Below are 24359 nucleotides of genomic sequence, written 5' to 3' on the forward strand. Positions count from 1 at the left end.
TTAATCGATTAAAAGGTCAAAACTGACAAAAATGGTTGACTTGAAGATTTAATCGATTAACTCTTCAACTTAATCGATTAAATCTCCAAAAAGATTACGTATATATTATAAAAGATTACGTATATATTATAATCGATTAAATATATATTTTTAAGTTTTAAGAAGGATCTCTAAGGATTTCGGGAAAAGATTACGTATCATTCATCAACATATAGGGTTTTCACAAGCTTGCGCTGATAAACCACACAAGGAAAATATATATTATAAAAGAGCAAGTTGGTCTTAAATAACCAAACTTACCAAATGTTCAACCAAAGATAAATCAACAGCAATATACCCCACAGTCATTGGAGTAAATAGAGAACCACAAACTTAAACTTACGAAACAGTACCAACTAGAACATATTAAGAGACCATCACCAAGACTACACTCCATAAACTGGAGTGAACAACAACAAGAAGAAAATAACAATGTCTAGGAAAGAAAAGTTGAAAATTCCAGCAGTTTAGAACATCCACTTTTCTTCACAGCAACAAGGCTTCACATATACTGACCATGAACTCGAACCCTGTTGCGCAGCCACCAATCCTTGGCTGCATCTGCATCAAAAATTTCCCGGCTGCAGACAAAGTTAACAAAGAGTCAAATCAAAACCCACTAATCTTCTAAATAAATTTTTAAATGAAATTTGGCGTTACATGCAATCTAGGATTTTACCATTTCCTAATTTCACCAAAGAACATGCTCCTACGACCATCTAATTGTGAAGGAAAAAACAATAAGGAACATGTTTTTGATATGCATTTTATATTACCTGAATTTGATACGGCGAATTTCCCTGGTCCCATTAGCTGACCTCTTCACAGTGATTGACACTCCAGGATCATCCTGCTCAACCCATTCAGCATCCATGTCATTGTCAGTAGGGTTGTTAGCCCTTGATATCCCACGATGGAAATACTCCATATTCCCAGCGGGTGCATGGAAATTCCCCGGAGTCGAATCCGTGTTCAGCATTGAAGCCATTGGGATATCTTGTTCAGATTCCCCCGAGTTCTGTTCAAAGGCAATAGTAATGTACATGAATGAATCTCGAGAATCCAATAGAGAGCTCTTATTTATGTCAACCTCTTCTCACGATATAGTGATAAACATGAATTGAAGTATCATGAAAAATAACATGGTCGATGAAATAGAGTCTTAACTCTTAACAACATCATATGTGTGTAAAAGTTGTAGATTACCTCATTATCATCAGACCTTGCAGGAGTGATGAAAACACGTTGATTTAAAGTCTGTATATTAAGAAGCTCCCTGATCATGTCGCAATTCTCAGCCCACCACCTTTGGGCTCGCGACTTATCAAACATGTCTCGGCTTCAAATTTAAATGCCAAGTATTGTAAGTCTTTATTACTACATGATAATTAATTTTTTTTTTCAACAACTAAAATTATCATATATATATATATATATGAAGGTCTCTAAGGTACTACATATATTTTCAAAACTTGGGACAAATTAAACATACCAGAAGCGAATCCTTTTGAGATCATTGCCCCTAGTAGGAAGAGACACAACGGTGATGTGAACACCTGGCTCCATCTGTGCTATCCACTCGTTGGATCCAGTCATGTCCACCAACGCTACACTACCAGCTGGTGGTTGAGGTTGACGCCCTCCAGGGGTGGTGTTACCAATTGGGGATTGATTGGGGTTTGTGTAGTCCAAAGCAAGGGTTGAACTTGCGCTTCCACCACCAATGTAGCCGTGTGGAACCCCCCTTCAGAAACGGTGTCATACTTGATGCTCTCGGAGGTGCCACCTTTGATTTTCTTCCCTGAAAGCTTCAGCGCCAGATCCTTAATCTGCATATGCAGAATAAAAATTCAAATTAGCATCAGTGCATTTAAAAGTTTTAATCATGTACCATACAATTAATACATACCATGGAGTCTTAAGGTTTCAGGCTTGGGTCATTTTCAAAGCATCATGCAATACTTTTAAAGCTGGGCTAGTAGAGAATGTACTTGGTAGAGAATACATGCAAGTGGATGACAACAACATCCTTGAACGTGAAAGTCTATATATGTATATATCCTACTATCAACTATGTACCCCCAATGGAAAGCATTTTCTATATGTAGAAATCTCCAGTAATATCTATCCAAATATTACTTGTCCAATTTTTCACACAATTTAGAAACATTTGGTTCGAAATAGTTAGGAGAGGCATCGTAAGGAAGAAGGAAGAGCATGAAGAAGAAGGTAAACTAATAAGCAAATATAAAAGAAGCAAAATAAAGAGGCTCGTGGATAATGGAATAATGGTGTAAAAACAAATAGTTGCTTATAGATATAAACATGCTTCTGCCATAAATGCAATCCATACCTGGCCACACCAACTATATACTTTCCTGCCATACTAAATCATATAATTTGCATCGACACATAATAGAAAACTTTTGAAAAACAGGATAATGATGGTAAGTGAATAATCTCATGTGCAATTTTAAGTGGCTAAAAAGAGAAGAGTCGTAAGAACCCACTTGAAAAGTTGGTTCCCTAATTTATAACTATAAAAAAAACAAAGGGATTAGGACCGGCTTGATTGGTTGATCATGGTGGTCACTTCAGGTCAGAACCACGGAACCACCTCATGCATATAAATAAACCAATAAATGGACCAATCCAATCCGTGAGAGGAAGTGGACCAGCCTTGTACACGAAAAAGTGGACAAAACACAACACACACGGAGTTACATCATCCTAAACCAAAACAATCCCCGCCTAGATAACAAGGCATCCGTATGATGTATATTTTATATAAAAAAACATCATATGAGTGTGTGTATGTAGGCTATATGTAGGTCTACGTGTGTGTGTAAAAGTTGTAGATTACCTCATCATCATTAGACCTTGCAGGAGTGTTGAAAACATGTTGATTTAAATTATGTATATTATGAAGCTCCCTGATCCTGTCGTAATTCTCAGCCCACAACCTCTGGGCTCGCGGCTTATCAAACATGTCTCGGCTTCAAATTTAAATGCCAAGTATTATAAGTCTTTTTTTTTTTTTGAATAACAAGTATTGTAAGTCTTTATTACTACATGATAATTAATTTTTTTTTTCAACAACTAAAATTCTCATATATATATATATATATTTGAAGGTCTCTAAGGTACTACATATATTTTCAAAACTTGGGACATATTATACATACCAGAAGCGAATCCTTTTGAGATCATTGCCCCCAGTAGGAAGAGACACAACGGTGATGTGAGCACCTGGCTCCATCTTTGCTATCCACTTGTTGGATCCAGTCACGTCCACCATCGCTACACTACCAGCTGGTGGTTGAGGTTGACGCCCTCCAGGGGTGGTGTTACCAATTGGGGATTGATTGGGGTTTGTGTAGTCCAAAGCAGGGGTTGAACTTGCGCTTCCACCACCAATGTAGCCGTATGGAACCCCCTCTTCAGAAACGGTGTCATACTTGATGCTCTTGGGGTTGCCAGCTTTGATTTTCTTCCATGAAAGCTTCAGCGCCAGATCCTTAATCTGCATATGCAGAATAAAAATTCAAATTAGCATCAATGCATTTAAAAGTCTTAATCATGTACCATACAATTAATACATACCATGGAGTCTTAAGGTTTCAGGCTTAGGTCATTTTCAAAGCATCATACAATACCTTTACAACTGGGCTAGTGGAGAATGTACTTGGTAGAGAATACATGCATGTGGATGACAACAACATCCTTGAACGTGAAAGTCTATATATCTATATATCCTACTATCAACTATGTACCCCCAATGGAAAGCATTTTTTATTTGTAGAAATCTCTAGTAATTTCTATCCAAATATTACTTGTCCAATTTTTCACACAATTTAGAAACATTTGGTTCGAAATAGTTAGGAGAGGCATCATATAACACCTCGTAAATCTAAATATGAAATTATATGCTATAATGTGGGTTAAAAGGGAAGGATTAGTGAAAATCTGGAAATTAAGGCCAAACTGTGTGAAAAGGGCAAAATGGTAAATTACCTAACACGTAACCCGAGGCATGAAAAATTGAGTAGAAGACCTCAAATGATAAAAATAATGCCGGAAATGGATTCAGGACGAAAAATCGAGTGAATAGGCAAGTTTTGAAAATTTTGATGAATAGTGATTTTCCCGGTGTAAAAATACTGCGGTATAATTGTACCGATAAGCATGAAATTTTATCAATACTTTTAGGAAACAAAAATATGACATGAACCAGAAAAATACGTAGGTTATGAATTTGTGGTTGAAATTAGTGATTGATTAAAGTTAAATCGAGTGTGGGACCCACCTAGGGATTGGAGTGACTTAAGTGGCTTATGACCCACTTTTCTCTCATTTTCTCTCTCCTCCCTCTCTTCTCCTCTCCCGTGAGCGTCTCCATGGATGAAGCTTTAGAGTTTTTTTGATTTTCCCAACTTGAAATCTAGCCACCAAATCAATAGAGTTCCAACATCAAAGTTGTTTGCATTGAGGTTGTGAGTATGTGTCCCTTCTTGAGAGAGTCTTGAAAGTGAGTGTGTGATGAGATCTTCCATGGTGAAGAGGTGGCGGTTTTGTGGATTTTGAGGGCCATTGATGGTGCTTTGGCTTGAGTGGAGGCTTGATTATCACTCCTTGGACCACTTGCAAGCTATTGGTGGTAATGTTTCTCACCCTCACTTGGTTTTTGGTGAGATCATAATATTGATGAGGGTTTTGAAGTTGTATGTTAAGTGATGATAGTTAGGAGCTTCAAATGATATGTCTCTTTTGTAATTAAATGCTTAGAATGACAAATGATGATGATTGATACAATAAAATTTATAGTGATGTGGGAATTTTAACTTAGGCAAATTTTGTGTTGAGTTTTCAAGACCTTGTGAAATTGGTATGTGGTGTAATTGAATAATTGAATTATGGACTGTTGGTATATGTAAATAATAGGATTATATGATGAGTATAAGTGTTGAATTGGATTGAGAACCTTGTTGGATGGTTCCTTGTGATTTTCGAACCATGTAGTGAGAAGGAAGAATTGAAGTGAAAAATGGCTTTAATCAATGGTTGATACATGGTTAGATGATTTAAAAATGATATAGTTGATGTTATAGGATCGTGATTGGTGTTTAAATGAATGGTAGGTTGGTTTGGTGTAGTGAAATTGAAAGGAGAAATGTTGGATGTGATGTGTGTGTGAGATTTCAACCATATTCAAGGAAATAAGGAAAATGATGTGAAAATGTGGTATAACCAATGAGTGATGCCTTAGTGCATAAGTGGTGATTTAGTTTAATGACTTAAATGGTTGAAGTAATTGGAGTAAATGTAGTTGGCCATTAGGCCTAAGTTGTTTTGTTGAGAATTATTGTATTTTAAAAGTGAATTTGTTGTTTTGAAATTGTGTTAATGATCATGTTGATTGATCATTATAGGTTTCCTCCCTCGGACTCAATAGGGCGGAATTAAGCTTGGAGCTTACGTTGTGGAGCATTGGCTTCGGAATGAGGTAAACCTTTGGAACTTGGGTTTTATTCCCTCGTGTGTTCCACCACACCTAGTGGAAGGTTGTGGTTGGATTTGATGCCTTTGATTATGTATAAATGTATGTTCATGCATTATTGACATGATTGTGTGACATGCTTGGAGCATGTTGTGTGAAATAATTGTGATCTCTGGCCAGTAGATGTGTGTTGGTTTGGACGTCCGCTGGAGATATCCTTTGGGGATTCCGGTCGGGTTTTGCCGTGGAACCGACTCTGGGAGCGGTACTAGGATGATCCAAACGTGGGACTTCCGCTGGATAGGTCTCATGAGGAGTTCCATTTGGGTTTTGCCATAGGGTCGTCTCAACCATGGGAGAGGCACCAGGAAGATTCTGGGAGTTATATGATGGGGTCCTTTAAGGGAATCCTGATGTGGATGTCCTTGGATTTGTGCCCAGTTGTTGTTGTGTGATATTGTATGTTATGCATTTTATATGATGATCATTGGATGCACATTGAGTGAGCCATGGGGTGGAGTGATCCTCTAGTATCCTTGGTTTACTGAGATATATTTGTATATCTCACCCCGCGTTTGGGGACATCATTTCAGGTCTTGCTGAGCATGGTGGATCTCCGGGCAAGAGGCCTGCTTAGTGGAAGAGTATAGCGTGAGGATCATTTGGAGGGCCTAGCATGTTAGAAGATTCTGTTGAATATGCGTAGTATAGGATTTTATGCTTTGTATTTAGATTATGAATTTGTACATGTTGAAATGCCCTGCTGTGTATATTCATGACTAGATGTAGTCTTGCAAATAAATGATGTATAACTATGTTTTGATCCATTTGTATATTTGGAGTGAGCATGAGAACATGTCCATAGCCACCTATAATGTATTGGAAGCATGTAATGTAATGTAAAGGGCTTTAGGCCTAGTTCAAGATTGTATATGTGAATAATGTTCAAATGCATGCAAATGGACCTTATGATTGAAACCTAATCAATATAGTATAGGAATGATGAACTGTGATGGGTTGTAATTGCCCCGAGGCTTGTTGGTCCTTGTGTGTGCCACCCATTTGATATATATATGTCTTGATGTCTTAGGTTGCTTTGGCAAAATTTGGAGAGTTGTAAAAACAAAGGAGGTTTTGCCGAAATTTCTAAAATAAACCTAGTTTTTACTAGCATTTCACTCCTTATATAATAGAATTGAACCCGTTGGCCTTCATGAAAGTTGTAGGCCTTTCTCTTAGCTTTCCAATGAGACCGAGATTGTGTAAATTGGAGTTGTATAACTCAAGTTATGGGCAGAACACTATAGCAGGGTCAGATTTCATAAATTTGAGCTTCTGTCTTCCAAGTAATCGATTACCAGAGCATTGGTAATCGATTACCTAGTTCAGTAATCGATTACCAATCTCTGGTAATCGATTACCAGAAAACAGGGGAGCCCAAATTAAGGTTCTGACTTCTACAGTAACCTTTGGTAATCGATTACCTCAAGGTGGTAATCGATTACCACTGTGTTAAATTTTAAAAATGTGTTTTCTAAAGCCTAAAAAAAATGGTATTGCTTAGAGAGATTATATTTGGTATGTTTTATGCTTCCGCGAGTTTTGCATTTACAATTATGGCGTTGTTTTAATTGATTACGAAAATGGTTAATGTTTAAAGAAATGAATGTAATAAAAGAAAAAGTTTACCCGTAATTTAATTAAATCAATTACTGTGATTGTAACTGCGCTTAATACCATATGCAATGATAACATTCCCGGTACGTAACGGGATGTTACACATCATAAGGAAGAAGGAAGAGCATGAAGAAGAAGGTAAACTAATAAGGAAATATAAAGGAAGCAAAATAAAGAAGAAGGTAAACATTTGGTTTGATTTTGTTTGTTTTAACAAAGATGGAAAAAGAAGATGAAAAAAAAACAATGTTTGTTGAGAGAGAGGGAGAGAGTATTATGGACCTGCAACGACAGACCCTTGACGGCTTCTTTTGTGTTCGGCGTGCCGTTCCCATGGTCATCTTCATCCCCATCAACGGGGGTTGGCTTGGCACACGGATTCATGAACAAAAACATCTTCGCTAAAAAGCTCATCTTATCTTGAACAGCAACAAAATAAGCAAACATTTATGGTTAGATTCCAGAGAATGAAAGAGTGTCTGTCAACAGTTGAGAATGGGAATGACATATAGAGAAGAAATGAACCATATCAATAAATGTCATTGGTTCTGAATGGATAATAGAACAAAATAAAAATAATAATAAAAGTCATTGGTTCTGAATGGATAATAGAACAATATGATGAATTTAAGGTTATCACTTTCATTGAATGAAACGGTGATAGGAAATGGCCATTTATGGTAAACAAAAGCAATGATTAGGTTACAGGGAAAGCGCCGAAATAAAGACCACACAGATGAAGCAATTGAGTTACAATGCAACTAATGAATAACAATGCTCCAAAAAACAACATCTTTCACGTGAAACAAAATGGTCCTAAGATAACTGTAACACCCCAAATTTCTAACACTTTATAAAACAATCTTATAATAAATAAATTGTCACATTTTTTTTTTTACAATTATAATAATAGAAATATTGCGAAAGCTAATCTAAATCTAATTTGGGGAATGTTACCGCCGCACCTGTACAATGGACAGGTGCAAGGCTAAATTTATTACATTAAAATAAAACCAAAGACTAAAGTTTAAATAAAGGAAATATGTCTTATGCATTTATTTAAATCTCATAAATTTCTAACTAAAGATTAGGATACACACAATAAAATTTCATACAAAACGAATCTACAACCACCTAGAGATTAGGATTACCTGGTCTCCGTGTTTGGTGACTTCTACAACTTGGGGAAGAGAAGTGGTTGGTGACCAAAGAAAGATAATAATAAAAATAAAAATTTATGTTTGACCAAAGAAGAGTGGTGGAGAATTTTTGAGGATTCAGAGTGAATTGCTTTGGTTAGGTTAGGTCTCTATTTATAGTTGAAGTTTTGGGCTCGGATATGGGTTTCGTGCATTTATTTCCTTTTTCTTTATTGATGTATTTGACTCAGATTTTGGCTTTATACACTATTGACTCAATGCTGACTTATCATATCTAAACAATTTATGTTTGTTGACTCATCTTATCTAAATCATCAATCAAACATTAATACATAAATCATCAATCAAACATTAATACATAAATCATCAATCAAACATTAATACATAAATCATCAATCAATTTATGGGTTAGGATTGGTGAATGCACTTTTTGACAGAATTGAATTTGGAAATAGAAACTTCTCATCCAGCTTGTGTTTTGCTGCTTGTCATTATGTCATCCTTGGATGTTAATAGTGATACAGATAAAAAATTCTTGCAATCACATGATATTATTCCTGATTCTTCTCCCTGATTCCATGCATGGATGGACAAATAACTATTTTCCTGAGTATCTAATATAATTTTAATGAAAGAAATTGCCAATATTATCAACCGTTTCTCTTAACACTTGATTTAAGTCATTTAACTTTTTTTTATTAAAAAAAACTATTTAACTTTTGGCTTTAGTTATAAAATTTTAAGGGGTTTATAAATTTTATGTTACTGCTCCAAAAATTATTTTGCAGCTGAGACAATAAAATATGAGGGCCACAATTTTTTTCTCTCTTTTTTATTATCTCGAGCGCTGTGCGTATCGACCCGTGCAATGCTATAGCTAACGAGTTCTACAAATTTTGTGTTGATGCAACAACAAAAAATTTATAAGCCCCAATTTTTAATAAAAAAATAACATGGCATCGAAATTTTGAATTTACTTTTTATGGTAAGCTAGCATTATATATATATATATATATATATATATATATATATATATATTTAAATTTTAGATACTTTAAAAATTTGATTGCAGTCATTAGAATCAATTTATACCAAAATAAAAATATTTGGGTTATTTATCTGATTAACAAATGTTGGATTCGTTAATTGACATCCATAATTATAACGATCTTAGGGTAGAGAAATTTTTGTCCTATAATTTCCGATACGTTTATTTTAAATTTTGGATACTTCAAAAATTAAACTACCATCGTGAAAATCAATTTATACCATAATAAAAACATTTGACTTATTTATCCGATTAATAAATGTTAAGACATATTTAATGACAATTGTAACTATAACATTTCAAGGTATAGAGAAATTTTTATGTATATTTTTTTTTATTTTTGATATCTCAAGATTTGATTACGATAGTTAAAATCAATTTACACCATATGACTATCGATGGTTAGGATTGGTGAATGCACTTTTTTTTTTTTTTTGATAACAGGTGAATGCACTTTTTGACAGAATTGAATTTGGAAATAGAAACTTCTCATTCAGCTTGTGTTTTGCTGCTTGTTATGATGTCATCCTTGGATGTTAATTGTGATACAGATCAGAAATTCTTGCAATCACATGATATTCTTCCTGATTCTTCTCCCTGATTCCATGCATGGATGGACAGATAAGAATTTTCCTGAGTATCTAATATAATTTTAATGAAAGAAATTGCCAATATTATCAACCGTTTCTCTTAACACTTGATTTAAGTTATTTAACTTTTTTTTATTAAAAACAATTATTTAACTTTTGGCTTTAGTTATAAACTTTTAAGGGGTTTATAAATTTTATGTTAATGCTACAAAAATTATTTTGCAGCTAAAGCAATAAAATATGAAGACCACAATTTTTTTTCCCTTTTTTATTATCTCGGGCGCTGTGCGTATCGACCCGATTCTACAAATTTTGTGTTGATGCAGCAGCAAAAAATTTATAAACCCCAATTTTTAATTAAAAAGTACCATGTCATCGAAATTTTGAATTTACTTTTTATGGTAAGCTAGCATTAAATATATATACATATATATATTTTAGATACTTTATAAATTTGATCAATTTATACCATAATAAAAATATTTGGGTTATTTATCTGATTAACAAATGTTGGATTCGTTAAATGACATCCATAATTATAACGATCTTAGGGTAGAGAAATTTTTGTTCGATACGTTTATAATTTTATAACGTTTATATTGACATCCATAATTATAACGATCTTAGGATTGAGAAATTTTTGTCCTATAATTTCCGATACGTTTATTTTAAATTTTGGGTACTTCAAAAATTAAACTACCATCGTGAAAATCAATTTATACCATAATAAAAACATTTGACTTATTTATCCGATTAATAAATGTTAAGACATATTTAATGACAATTGTAACTATAACATTTCAAGGGGTAGAGAAATTTTTATGTATATTTGTTTTTTATTTTTGATATCTCAAGATTTGATTACGATAGTTAAAATCAATTTACACCATATGACTATCGATGGTTAGGATTGGTGAATGCACTTTTTGACAGAATTGAATTTGGAAATAGAAACTTCTCATTCAACTTGTGTTTTGCTGCTTGTTATGATGTCATCCTTGGATGTTAATTGTGATACAGATCAGAAATTCTTGCAATCACATGATATTCTTCCTGATTCTTCTCCCTGATTCCATGCATGGATGGACAGATAAGAATTTTCCTGAGTATCTAATATAATTTTAATGAAAGAAATTGCCAATATTATCAACCGTTTCTCTTAACACTTGATTTAAGTTATTTAACTTTTTTTTATTAAAAAAAATTATTTAACTTTTGGCTTTAGTTATAAACTTTTAAGGGGTTTATAAATTTTATGTTAATGCTCCAAAAATTATTTTGCTGCTGAGACAATAAAATATGAAGACCACAATTTTTTTCCCTTTTTTATTATCTCGGGCGCTGTGCGTATCGACCCGATTCTACAAATTTTGTGTTGATGCAGCAACAAAAAATTTATAAACCTCAATTTTTAATTATAAAATACCATGTCATCGAAATTTTGAATTTACTTTTTATGGTAAGCTAGCATTAAATAAATAAATATATATATATATATATGTATATATTTTAGATACTTTAAAACTTTGATCAATTTATACCATAATAAAAATATTTGGGTTATGCTGTCACTGTGCACACACACACCCCATTGTCTAACGCCACTATAGTATTCTGTGCACAGTGATCTCCTCGACTCAAGGGTATCTCCCCCTTAGATACCTTGGAGAAGGCATCAGATCCAATATTAACGTACTAGCCTAACTGGGCTAGACATCTCTGTCTCAAGGACAGAACATTGGCGCCGTCTGTGGGGATTCTTTTCTCTGAATTTGAATCTGAAGTTCCCACCAAATCTGATAAGGGATGGCAATCCAAACAAGGAGCAGTAACCAGCAGCCACCCCAAAACCAAAATCAGCCGTTGGATCCAGTCATTGAGGAGATAAATCAGCCTCATAATCAGATCGAAAACAACGTGGATTACGATCATGTCCAGGTCGAAGACGATGTTTCGGACACCGCTTCAACCACCGGCACCCCGAAATGGGGGAGCTGCAGCAAATGTAGCTTCAGTAAGGAGCAACCCTCCCCAGCATCCTGGCGATCTGGCTGCACGCATCGCTCAATCGGCCGATCCGGATACTCGGTTGGCCAACAACGCATTAAACACAATTATGGAATGAATAGCAGCGTTGGAAACCCGTACAAACTTGCAAAGGCAAAAAGATTTCAGGGCTATTCGAGAAGAAAATAACAGAGGGATGCAAGACCTGGAGCGACGATTAACACGGCGGGCTGCGCCAGGAATGACCAATTTCGAAGGCCAGCCTGCCTATGGCCGAGAAGGACCTAGAAACCCTGGTAACCTGCTAAACCAGGGTCACCAGGTCACTGATGCCCAGGATGCACAAAATCATCAAGCACAAGCTGACGGTCAGGAGGACCGGGTTAGAGCTCAGTATCAACGAGATATTCAAAACATCCGAGGACGAGTAGAACCTGGTGGATATAGGAGGAAGTACAGCAGGGGGCAGTATAATAATAGCCCATTCACTACTGAAATACTAAATGTTGTCTTCCTAGAGGACTTTGACTCGACACGTTTACCGAAATATGATGGAAGCCAAGATCCGCAAGTGCACAGAGATGCCTTTGACACGAATATGTATATTCGGGGAATTGATGAACCTCTCATATCCCGAATATTCGCTGTAACATTGACAGAGGCAGCACAAGCATGGTTTTCAACCTTGCCTGCTAATTCCATCGGAACTTTCGAGGAGTTCGGATAGAAGTTCTTGTTGAACTTTGCAACCAGCAAGAAGCATCCAAAGTCCGAGTTCGCTCTTGGAAAGATACGACAACAACCTGGAGAAACCTTCCAAAAATACCTTAACCTGTTCAAGGACGCTGCGCTGCAGGTCCCAGGGTTGCAAGAGAATGTTCACGTCCATCTCATTGTCGCAGGTCTCGACGGCGGATCCAGGTTCGCCAAGTCGGTTTATAAGGACCCAGTAAAGACATTGGAGGAGTTTAGAACTCTCTCAAAGAAATACCTTGAACTAGAGCAAATGGAGATTGCAAATGCACAATCTGATGAAGTCAATAGAACAAGCCCGAGAAGGAAGAAGAGTCCACCCTCGAAGGGAAAAGAACGAGTTGACAGTAAGAAGAAAGATCAGCGCCAACGAATCCCGGACATGAGAGAACGCATTGGAAGGTACGATAAGTATACACCTTTGAATGCGTCGTGTTCTCGAATTTGGAGGGAAGTAGCCACGACGGAGATGAAAAAGGTGGAGAGACCTCGTCCCATATTTGACAGGGGAGGATTAGATAAATCCAAGTACTGTGCCTTTCATGATGGGCCAGGTCACACCACTGATCAGTGTTGGGATCTCCGAGACGCGGTGGAGAAGTTTGTGAGGGACGGTAGATACATCAATATGTGATAAAAACTCAAGGTTCCAAGAAGAACAAGAGGAAGTTGGGGAACAGGAACCGAAGCAAAAGCCTCGCTACTGAAAAGAAGAACAAACATGATAAGAATCAGAAAAATGATTCCAACTATGACGAATTCCCTGAAGCGGAATTTGATTGTAATGTGATTAGTGGAGCGTTGGGAGGTGGAGGAGATACTGTAAGTGCTAGAAGAAAGTACTTGAAAGAGGTACTCTCCATTCGTGATCGTCCCAAGTTTAAAGAAGACTCAACCAAGCCAGATCCACCTCTGTTATACTTTACCAAGGAAGACATGCGCGGGGTGCTGCCCGGTCATGTTTATGGACTGGTAATCGCAAGGACCCTAGTAAACTGCCTGGTCAGGAAGATTTTCGTGGATGCAGGAAGTTGTGCCGACATCATACTCTGGGATTCTTTTAAGAAGATGAACCTGGATGAAGAGGACCACAATCCTTGCAGAACGACGTTGGTAGCCTTTAACGGAGAACATACGCCTCCTAAAGGTTACATTGATCTCAAGTTAACCCTGGGAACAAAAGAAGCATTCAGATCAGAATGGGTTAGGTTCATAGTGGCTAACTTCCCATCAGAATACAACATCATCCTGGGAAGGCCAACCATACATCAGTGGGACATGCTAGTTTCTACAAAACACCAAAAGTTAAAAATGGTGAGCAATAAGAATGAAGTAATCACGGTTTGTGGAGATCAGAAGGAATCCAGAGGTTGTTACTTTGATACTATTAAAGATAATGAAGGGGGACGTTCGAGCCCACCCCGAATTCACCTGGGGGATAAAACCAGTAGGAATCTAATTCCTCAGCAATCTAAGAAACCAGTTCACATGGTTGAACTCGACATGAGAGAAGAAGTAATGCCGAGACCTGAACCTGATGGAGAGCTTGAGGATCTAACGCTGGGGGTAGAACCTGGTCAGTTTACTCGCATTGGTAAAGCCATAGACCCCCAGATCAAGCAAATTTTGGTCGACTATCTTAAAAGCAACACGGATGTATTTGAGTGGAAGTCGTCAAAAATCCCTGGCATCGACCCCGCATTCTGTTGTCACAAATTGGCAGCTTATCCGGGGTCCAAGCCAGTTTCGCAGAAGAAACGAAAACTGGGACCTGAAGGCAACAAATTCTACAGGAGCACGTTAAAGAACTCTTGGATGCCGGTTTCATTCGAGAGATACAGTACACGACGTGGCTAGCTAATGTGGTCATGGTGAAAAAACCGAATGGAAAATGGAAAATCTGTACTGATTACACGGATTTAAACAAAGTTTGCCCGAAGGATGCTTATCCTATGCCCAACATAGACCAGCTGGTGGATAATTCGGCTGAATTTCGTCTGTTGCCTTTCATGGATGCCTATTCAGGATACAACCAGATCCCGATGTACCCAGCTGATCAGGAAAAAATGGCCTTCATTGCTGAAAATGCCAACTATTGCTACAATGTGATGCCATTTGGGCTTAAAAACTCAGGGGCAACTTACCAGAGAATGATGAATAAGGTCTTTAAAGATCAGCTGGGGAAAAATGTAGAAGTATATGTAGATGATATGATCGTGAAGTCATTCGATATGGTGAATCATGTCCGGGATCTTGAGCAAACCTTTCAAAAGCTCAGAAAGTATCGCATCCGTCTCAACCCAGTCAAGTGCGCATTCGGGGTGGCAGCTGGAAAATTTCTCGGTTTCATGCTAACCCATAGAGGAATAGAGGCAAACCCGGATAAATGTAAGGCAGTTCTTGACATGATTGTGCCTCAAAGTAAAAAGGAGGTTCAACAGCTAACCGAACGTTTAGCGGCGCTAACACGGTTCCTTCCGAAATCGGCAGAACATGCCCTCCCATTCTTTAAACTTTTAAAGAAAGAAGCAACTGACGGATGGAACCCAGCGTGCGAAGCCGCGTTTGAAAAAATAAAAAAGTGTTTATTAACTCCACCGATCCTCTCAAAGCCAAACACAGGAGATGTTTTAATTCTGTATTTGGCAGTAGGGGAGGAAGCAATAAGTGATGTACTGATCAAGGAAAAAAACGGAGGCCAGGAGCCAATTTACTTTGTCAGTAGAGCACTACAAGGTGCAGAGGTCAGGTATCAAAAGCTAGAAAAAGTGGCTTTTGCCCTATTAATCACGGCTAGAAGGTTGCGGCCGTATTTCCAGGGCCATCAAATCATTGTGAGGACTAACCAGCCTATTCGGCAAGTGTTGCACAAACCAGACCTGGCAGGTAGAATGGCTAACTGGGCAATAGAGCTCAGTGAATACGACATTGTTTATGAAAGTCGGAAAGCAATCAAGGCACAAGCCTTAGCCGACTTCGTAATGGAATTAACACCACAGAACTCGGAGCATGAGGAACACGGGGATGCATGGAAGGTCTACGTTGATGGATCTTCCAACATTAGAGGAAGTGGGGCTGGAATCATATTAGAAAGCCCAGAAGGAGTGACCATAGAGCATTCTCTGAACTTGGGATTCCCAACTTCCAATAATCAAGCTGAATATGAAGCCTTAATAGCTGGTTTGATTCAGGCCAAAGAACACGGCGTTAGGAAAGTGCACATGTTCAGCGACTCACAGCTGGTAACCTCGCAGATAGAAGGAAAATACCAAGCTAAAGGTCCTCTACTGATGAAATACCTGAGCCGGGTTCAGGAAATTATGGCCGACTTCGATGAGGTCCGGGTTTCTGACATCCCGCGAGGGGAGAATAGCCGAGCTGACATCTTGTCGAAGCTAGCCAGCACCAAAAATCCGGGGAATCACAGAACTGTGGTGCATCAAAGCATAACGACGCTGAGTTGTGTGATGGTGGTAACCTCTGTAAATGACTGGAGAAAACCTCTGGTTGATTATTTGGAGAAAGGCGTACTGCCAGAGGATCGCCTGGAAGCCAGGAAGCTGGTTCGAGATGCGACCCAATATGCGATCGTGAATGACCAGCTATTCAGAAAGGGCTTGCATAATCCCATGCTAAAATGCTTGGACTCGGAAGGAGCCGAGTATGTTCTTGCCGAGATCCATGAAGGGATAAATGGGCACCATATGGGTGGTAAAGCCTTGGCCAGAAAAGCCCTCACAGCTGGTTATTACTGGCCAACCATGGGGGAAGATTCTAAAGAGCATGTCAAGAAATGTGACAGCTGTCAGAAGCACGGCAAGTTGATCCTTTCACCACCGGAAGAGATGAAATCCATCTCGGCCCAATGGCCCTTCTTCAAATGGAAAATCGATCTGCTAGGACCTTTTAAAGCGGCTGAAGGACAACTCAAGTGGTTGATCGTGGCTGTGAACTACTTCACAAAGTGGATAGAAGCAGAACCAGTCACCACGATCACCTCGGCTCGAGTGCAAAGATTCTTTGAAAGAAATATTGTCTCAAGATTCGGAATTCCAGCCGAGGTGGTTACTAATAATGGAACGCAGTTTGCTGATAAGAAATTCCAGCAGCTAATGAAAGACCTACGCATCACCCATCGTTTCGCGTCCGTGGAGCACCCACAGTCAAATGGGTAGGCCGAAGCGGCCAACAAAGTGATTGTGGAGGGTCTCAAGAAACGAATGTTTGCCGCGAAAGAAAGCTGGGTTCACCAGTTATACTTTGTCCTGTGGGGTTACAGAACTAGTACCCAAACTGCAACTGGGGAAACCCCATATAGGCTAACGTATGGATGTGAAGCCTTGATCCCGGTGGAGATTGGAGAACCCTCCTGGAGAAGGCTGAATAGTCTTGAGCAAGGAGAACAACAGAACAATAGAATGCTTATTGAAGAATTAGACCTTGTAGAAGAAGCTAGGGTCACTGCTCACTGCCGGAATATAATGGCGAAACAACAGATTGCAACAAAGTACAATAAGAAAGTGAGACCAAGGAATTTTGAAAAGAATGACTTGGTGCTCAGGAGAGCTGATATTGGCAACAAAAATGCCAGAGATGGAAAGCTAGCTGCAAACTGGGAAGGACCTTACCGGGTTAAAGAAAAGCTCGGAAAAGGAGCTTACATCCTGGAGACAGTGGAAGGCAAAGAAGTTAAGCGGACCTGGAATGTAGATAAGCTGAAGACATACTACAGCTAAATCTGCATTCCTCCGCTTAAGTATATCAAAATGCAACTTTTCTTCCCTCTACAAGGGGTTTGATAAAAGCCGAATATGCCGGCAAATTCATGTAATTCGTAATTTGATATCAATAAATGAGAAAATTGCAATTTTTCTTGTCTATCTTTGATATATCAATATTAAATCCGAGGTACATATACAATTTTTCATAATGACTCTGATCAAGTCAAAATGCCACTATTTTGGTCATAATACCAAAAAGTGGCATATGGCATTGTTGTTTTTACCTTAGATAAATTGAGTTACGAAATTAAAATGGCTAAGCCAAAACGCAAGGCCCATTACATATGCAAACTTACCAGAATGAGTAAGTTAAACAAACATGCGTCATCAAATTGACATAAAGCGGAATCCATACGATGCTTTGACCTCAGCCAGGTCATGAATTAAAAAACTCGTATGATGCACGAGTTTACGACAACAAATTGGGATGAACATTTCACCTAATTACTGAAAAATAATGCAACCTTGGTGTATCAATCATCAAGTATGAAGAAAAGGTATATCTCTGTAACTCGGATTTGTAACTCGGCCACTTAGGAAATCCTAATGCTGGGGGCATATCCGGGTTATGGCCACCTCGTAAAGTTGCCTAAGCAAAAGCATTACTGCAACGGCGTACTAGATTCTGACAAATCAACTACCTAGATAAATGCATCTATGGAAAATTCAGAATCAAGAAATGCAAAACAACATATTATAAAGCAAGGCATTCAAATACATAGTTGTATGTCTCGGAAACAAAATTCAAACCGGGATAAAACCGGCAATATTCATGATAAACCAAAAAGGGACCCAAAGGATCCCAACAAACTACAAATCCAACCGGCATCCCGGCTCTTCATTTCAACGGGTTGGCAGGATCATCTTTTAGCACCACAACCTCCTTGCCGGATTGGTTGGTAGCCTCCTCACCATCCTCGACGGCAGCAAATTTCTCAGACTGTGAAACCGAAACGCGGGAAGGGGAGGCGGTCGCTGGGAACATGATTTGGCCATCAACAACATAGGCACGAGGGCTTAGGTCAACCACATTCAAAAGCAAATCTGGATTCAGAATTTGCAGTTGGCTTAGGGCATTGTAAAAGGAACCAGTGATAGATTTTTCAAGTTCACCCCGGTAGAGTTGAGCTTCGTCCTGAGCTTCACTCAACTGGACCCTAGCTTCCTTCAAATTGTCCTGGGCTAACTTCATTTCCCCCTCTGCCTTCTCATATACGATTTTGAAATCACTCAAACTCTTGTTGTTGCTAGCATGAAGATATTGAAGCTTCTCATGATCACGTTGAAGTTGCGTCAAGGATGTTGTTGCGTAAAATCGGGAAGTGCACCGATCGTACCAAGTAATAAAAGTGAGTAAGATATCGTCCCACGAGGATTGAGGCACCGGATTTAAATTTAACTATTCCTTTCTTATTGGATGAACAAGGGTTGGTTTGAAAATAATGGTATTTGTAACAATTGTGAACTATTCAATATTTCGTGAATAATTCAAAGAGAAATTTGAAGAGATTAAAAATCAAAGATTGAGATTTGAGAAAATTGACTCCACTTCCACCTCCCAGAGGAGAGCTAATGGAGTCAATTTTGGCTCCTATGTTCACTAGGCCGAACTCCAGCATTGTCCGGCCACAGATTGATGCCAACAACTTTGACATCAACCCGTCTCTGATTAATTTGGTGGAGAAGAACCCTTTTGGTGGAGAGGATTACGAAGATCCTCATGACTTTATGGACAGATTTCTGAGAATCTGTGACACCACTAAGCATCATGGAGTGTCTGACGATGCAATCAGACTCAGGCTGTTTCCTTTTACTTTGACTGGAAAAACACTTAGATGGCTAAATCGCCAAGCTCCTAACAGTATCCGAACATGGGACGATCTAGCCGCTAAATTCTTTGCTGAGCATTTTTCTCGGGAAAAGTACAATAAGTTGGTGAACGAAATCACCAACTTCATTCAGCAGCCGGGAGAGACTCTCTATGCAGCCTGGACTAGATTCCAGGAGTTGATCAGAAAGTGCCCCCAATATGACTTTCCAGATGAGAAGAAGGTCAGAGTCTTCTACAATGGGATAACACCAGATACCAGGATGGTTGTTAATGGTGCAGCCGGTGGAACCATCGGAAAGAAGACGGCAGCTGAAACCCTGGAGCTGATTGATTATCTGGCACGGAATGATAATGCGTCGACTACAGTTCCTCTAGTTCAACCAGCTCATCCCAAAAGGGGAATTTTACAACTGGGGAACACTGACGCCTCGTTAGCTGAACAAAAGATGATTTCGCAGCAGCTGGCCAGTTTGACTGCCAAGCTCGACAAGATGCAGCTCTCAACATCCAAGGTAGATGTATTCGACTGTGAGTATTGTAAGGAGCCGCATGATACTAATGAGTGCCCTACACTCAATAGAGCTGAACCATTCCAGGTCAATGGAATTTGGTATGATCCAAGGCCTCCACAGAACACTCAAAGTTATCAAAGGATTCAGAATGGTGGCCAAGGGAACAACTTTCAAAGGAGGAATCAAGGGAGCGGCTTGGATTATAAATCCAACAACTATCTGCAACCTCCTCCGCTGCAACAAAAAGAGCCATCCGAATTGGAGAAAGCGATGATACAGCTGGCCAAGACCACCAATGATCACATAATGGAGACCAGAGCCCACCACAAGAACCAGGATGCTTCCATTCGAAACTTGGAGAGTCAAATAGGCCAGTTGTCTAGAAGGTTGGCTGAAAGGTCTCAAGGACAGTTCCCAAGTGATACAATTATGAATCCAAAGGAGGAATGCAAGTCCATTGTGACAAGGAGTGGAATTGTGATCACTTATCAAGAAAAGCCGAAATCAGTTCAGCCAAAGAAAGTTGATGAGCCAACACCTGAGCTGGAGCATGAGGAAGGAGAACCTGCAAGGCTGACGAAGAAGAAGCAAAGGAGAAAGCTGTTGAAGCTCCAAAGAAACTGATGGATTATTCTCGTTTTGAGAAACCTCCATATCTTATGAAGCTCAAGTAGCAAGCACAAAAACAACAGTATGCCAGGTTTTTAGAAATGTTTAAAAAATTGCATATTAATATTCCATTTGCTGAAGCTCTTGCTAACATGCCTAACTATGCTAAATTCATGAAAGATTTATTGTCTAGAAAGCATAAGTTGCAGGATTGTGAGACAGTAGCACTTACTGAAGAGTGCAGTGTCATCATTCAGAAGAAGTTCCCACCAAAGCTTCAAGATCCGGGAAGTTTCAACATCCCAATTGCGATAGGCAACACCAATGTTGGCCGGGCATTATGCGACCTTGGAGCAAGCATCAACTTGATGCCACTGTCAATATGCAAAAAATTGGGAATTTCTGAACTGAAGCCAACCATGGTCTCTTTACAATTAGCTGACCGTTCAACAAGGAGACCCAATGGGATACTAGAGGATGTCCTTGTCAAGGTTGACAAGTTTATCTTCCCTGCTGATTTCATTGTGTTGGATATGAAAGAAGAAACTGAAATACCTCTTCTGCTTGGAAGGCCATTCTTGGCCACAGCTCGGGCTTTGATTGACGTCGAACAAGGAAAGCTCGAGTTACGGATGAACGATGAGACAATCACAATCAACGTGTTTAAAGCTATGAAGAACTCATCTGACCCCAGTGACTACTTCAGACTTGATGTGATTGATGAAGCAGTACAAGAAGTGCATTTTGATGATCAAGAGACTGAAGATGAATTTGACGATCAAGATGAAGGAGCTCCACAAGAAGGGCGAGAATCTATCTATGAGGTGTTAGAAAAGAAAGAAGATGATTCAGTTCCATTAGCACCAACGGTAGAATTAAAAGAGTTGCCAGAAACTCTAAAGTATGCCTTCTTGGGAGATGAAAAACAATTCCCAGTCATCATCAATAAAGATTTGTCTCCAACTGAAGAAAAGAAGCTGTTGAGAGTGCTCAAAGAGCACAAGACGACCATTGGATGGTCTATTTCTGACTTGAAGGGAATCAACCCATCCTTCTGTACTCACAAGATTCTAATGGAGGACAATATTAAACCAGTGAGACAGCCTCAGAGGAGACTAAACCCAACAATGAAGGAAGTAGTCCGCAAGGAAGTGATGAAGCTCCTGGATGCTGGAATGATATACCCCATTTCTGACACTGCATGGGTGAGTCCAGTCCAGACAGTTCCAAAGAAAGGAGGATTGACTGTCGTGAAGAACGATCAGAATGAGTTGATTCCAACCCGAACCATTACTGGCTGGAGGATGTGCGTGGACTACAGAAGTTTAAATGATGCCACCAGAAAGGATCATTTTCCTCTGCCATTTATTGATCAAATGCTGGAAAGGTTAGCCGGTCATGCGTATTACTGTTTCTTGGATGGTTATCCCGGCTACAACCAAATCCCAGTTGCACCAGAGGATCAGGAGAAGACAGCTTTTACATTCCCATTTGGAGTCTTTGCCTACAGAATGATGCCATTCGGCCTCTGCAATGCACCCACGACGTTTCAAAGGTGTATGCTTTCTATCTTTTCTGATATGGTAGAAAAAAATTAGAGGTTTTTATGGACGATTTTTCTGTGTTTGGTTCCTGCTTTGATTCATGCTTAGTTAACTTAGCTAAGGTTTTAAAAAGATGCCAGGAAACTAATTTGGTTTTAAATTGGGAAAAGTGTCATTTCATGGTACAAGATGGCATAGTATTAGGCCATAAAATTTCTAAAATGGGCATTGAGGTGGATAAGGCTAAGTTGGTTATAATTGAAAAACTTCCCCCTCTCGTTAATATTAATGGTGTGCGAAGTTTCTTAGGTCATGCAGGTTTCTACCGGAGATTCATCAAGGATTTCTCAAAGATTGCAAAGCCTCTTAGCCAGCTGTTGATGAAGGATCAAGACTTCCTCTTTGATGAAGCTTGCCTCAATGCATTCAATGTGTTGAAGGAAAAGCTTACCACGGCGCCTGTGTTGACGGCACCAGACTGGAGTCTTCCGTTTGAACTCATGTGTGATGCGAGCGCACACGCTATGGGTGCAGTATTGGGTCAGCGTAAGAATAAAATGTTGCATGTCATTTACTATGCTAGCAAGGTTTTTAATGAGGCACAATCAAATTATGCCACTACTGAAAAAGAGATGCTAGCAGTAGTTTATGCATTAGATAAATTTAGATCTTATTTGATAGGTTCTAAAGTTATCGTTTTTACTGACCATGCTGCTATTAAGTATTTAATGACTAAGCAGGATGCCAAGCCACGTTTGCTAAGGTGGATGCTTTTGTTTCAAGAGTTCGACTTGGAAATCAAGGACAAAGCTGGAGTGGAGAATAAAGTTGCTGATCACTTGTCTAGGATTCAGGACAAGCAGTTACAAGAAAGACCTGAAATTGAGGTCAATGAGTCTTTTCCTGATGAGCAAGTGATGGCCATAATGTTGCATCCATGGTTTGCAAACTACAAAGCTGCTGGTTCAATTCATGATGATCTTACATGGCAGCAGAAAAAGAAATTCTTCCATGATACAAGGAGGTACCACTGGGATAATCCATTCTTATATTTTCAATGTGCTGACGGTATTATTCGTAGGTGTGTAGCTGAATTTGAAATACCGAATATTCTGTGGCATTGCCACGCGTCTGACTATGGAGGTCATTTTGGAGCAAATCGGACTGCGCAGAAAGTGCTGCAAAGCGGTTATTATTGGCTAACAATCTTCAAAGATGCACGAAACTTCGTAGAGAAGTGTGACAAGTGCCAGAGAACGGGAAACATCTCCCGTAAAGATGAGATGCCCCTCAACTGCATACTAGAAGTGGAGCTCTTCGATGTTTGGGGGATTGACTTCATGGGACCATTCCCTACGTCATACTCAAACCAGAACATCTTGGTTGCAGTGGATTACGTGTCAAAGTGGGTCGAAGCAGTTGCCTTGCCCACTAACGATGCAAAGGTGGTCGTTTCGTTCTTACGAAAAAACATTTTCACCCGCTTTGGAGTTCCTCGTGCAATCATCAGTGACGGAGGCACACACTTCTGCAACAAGCAGTTTGACAGTTTGCTTGAAAAGTATGGTGTCACTCACAAGGTGGCTACACCATACCATCCTCAAACCAGCGGACAAGTTGAAATTTCAAACAGAGAGCTGAAGAGGATCTTGGAAAAAACTGTCAGTAACTCAAGGAAAGATTGGTCCAAGAAGCTGGATGATGCACTCTGGGCATACAGGACCGCCTTCAGAACACCCATAGGTATGTCACCATTCCAACTGGTGTACGGTAAGTCTTGCCATCTTCCTGTAGAGTTAGAACATAGAGCTATATGGGCCATTAAATTTTTGAATTTTGAACCATCTAAGGCTAACGAAAAGCGATTAATGTAATTGAATGAGCTTGATGAGTTCAGGTTGGCAGCATATGAAAATGCCAGGATTTATAAAGAGAAGACAAAGAAATGGCATGACAAGAAGATCCAGCCAAAAGAGTTCGAGCCAAGACAACAGGTATTACTATACAACTCTCGACTGAGGTTGTTTCCAGGTAAGCTCAAATCTTGCTGGACTGGTCCTTTTGTTATCAAGAGAGTTTTTCCATATGGAACAGTAGAGATCTCCCCTCTCAATGAGGACAGACCTTTTAAGGTCAATGGGAATAGATTGAAAATCTATCATGGAGAACAGATGAATCGGGATAAAATTTCTGTCCCTCTAGCTTCACTTGAAGCTTAGATTGTTCCAGTCAGGCTCGTGACGTTAAACAAGCGCTAATTGGGAGGCAACCCAATAGTTTTTTATTTATTTATTTTATTTGCTTAGGTTAG

The 24359-nt window shown here is 39.1% G+C and overlaps 3 protein-coding genes across 3 annotated transcripts; 1 reads left to right on the forward strand and 2 right to left on the reverse strand.

Annotated features, from left to right (window-relative positions):
- Positions 1-300: 300 nt before the first annotated feature.
- LOC133310359 (protein Brevis radix-like 2) lies at positions 301-1635 on the reverse strand (the record flags this gene model as incomplete). The annotated part of the gene is made up of 5 exons (XM_061511275.1): positions 1532-1635; positions 1246-1378; positions 816-1057; positions 556-620; positions 301-371 (listed from the first exon to the last, which is right to left on the reverse strand). Coding segments are annotated over exons 1-5 (615 nt in total), but the record flags the coding sequence as incomplete, so codon positions are not given.
- An 11-nt stretch (positions 1636-1646) lies between these two features.
- On the reverse strand, positions 1647-7660 carry LOC133310356 (protein BREVIS RADIX-like). The gene is made up of 4 exons (XM_061511271.1): positions 7496-7660; positions 3225-3562; positions 2903-3035; positions 1647-1868 (listed from the first exon to the last, which is right to left on the reverse strand). Exons 1-4 carry the CDS (start codon positions 7658-7660, stop codon positions 1647-1649), a joined length of 858 nt encoding a protein of 285 aa, XP_061367255.1.
- A 6979-nt stretch (positions 7661-14639) lies between these two features.
- On the forward strand, positions 14640-16946 carry LOC133310357 (uncharacterized). Its single transcript, XM_061511273.1, has one exon. The coding sequence runs from the start codon at positions 14640-14642 to the stop codon at positions 16944-16946; it is 2307 nt and encodes a 768-aa protein (XP_061367257.1).
- The last annotated feature ends 7413 nt before the right edge of the window (positions 16947-24359 follow it).

This window comes from Gastrolobium bilobum, unplaced genomic scaffold (genome assembly GCF_033153095.1).
Source record: "Gastrolobium bilobum isolate Gb01-03AN ecotype WA unplaced genomic scaffold, APGP_CSIRO_Gbil_v1 utg2626, whole genome shotgun sequence".
Classification (NCBI taxonomy): domain Eukaryota; kingdom Viridiplantae; phylum Streptophyta; class Magnoliopsida; order Fabales; family Fabaceae; genus Gastrolobium; species Gastrolobium bilobum.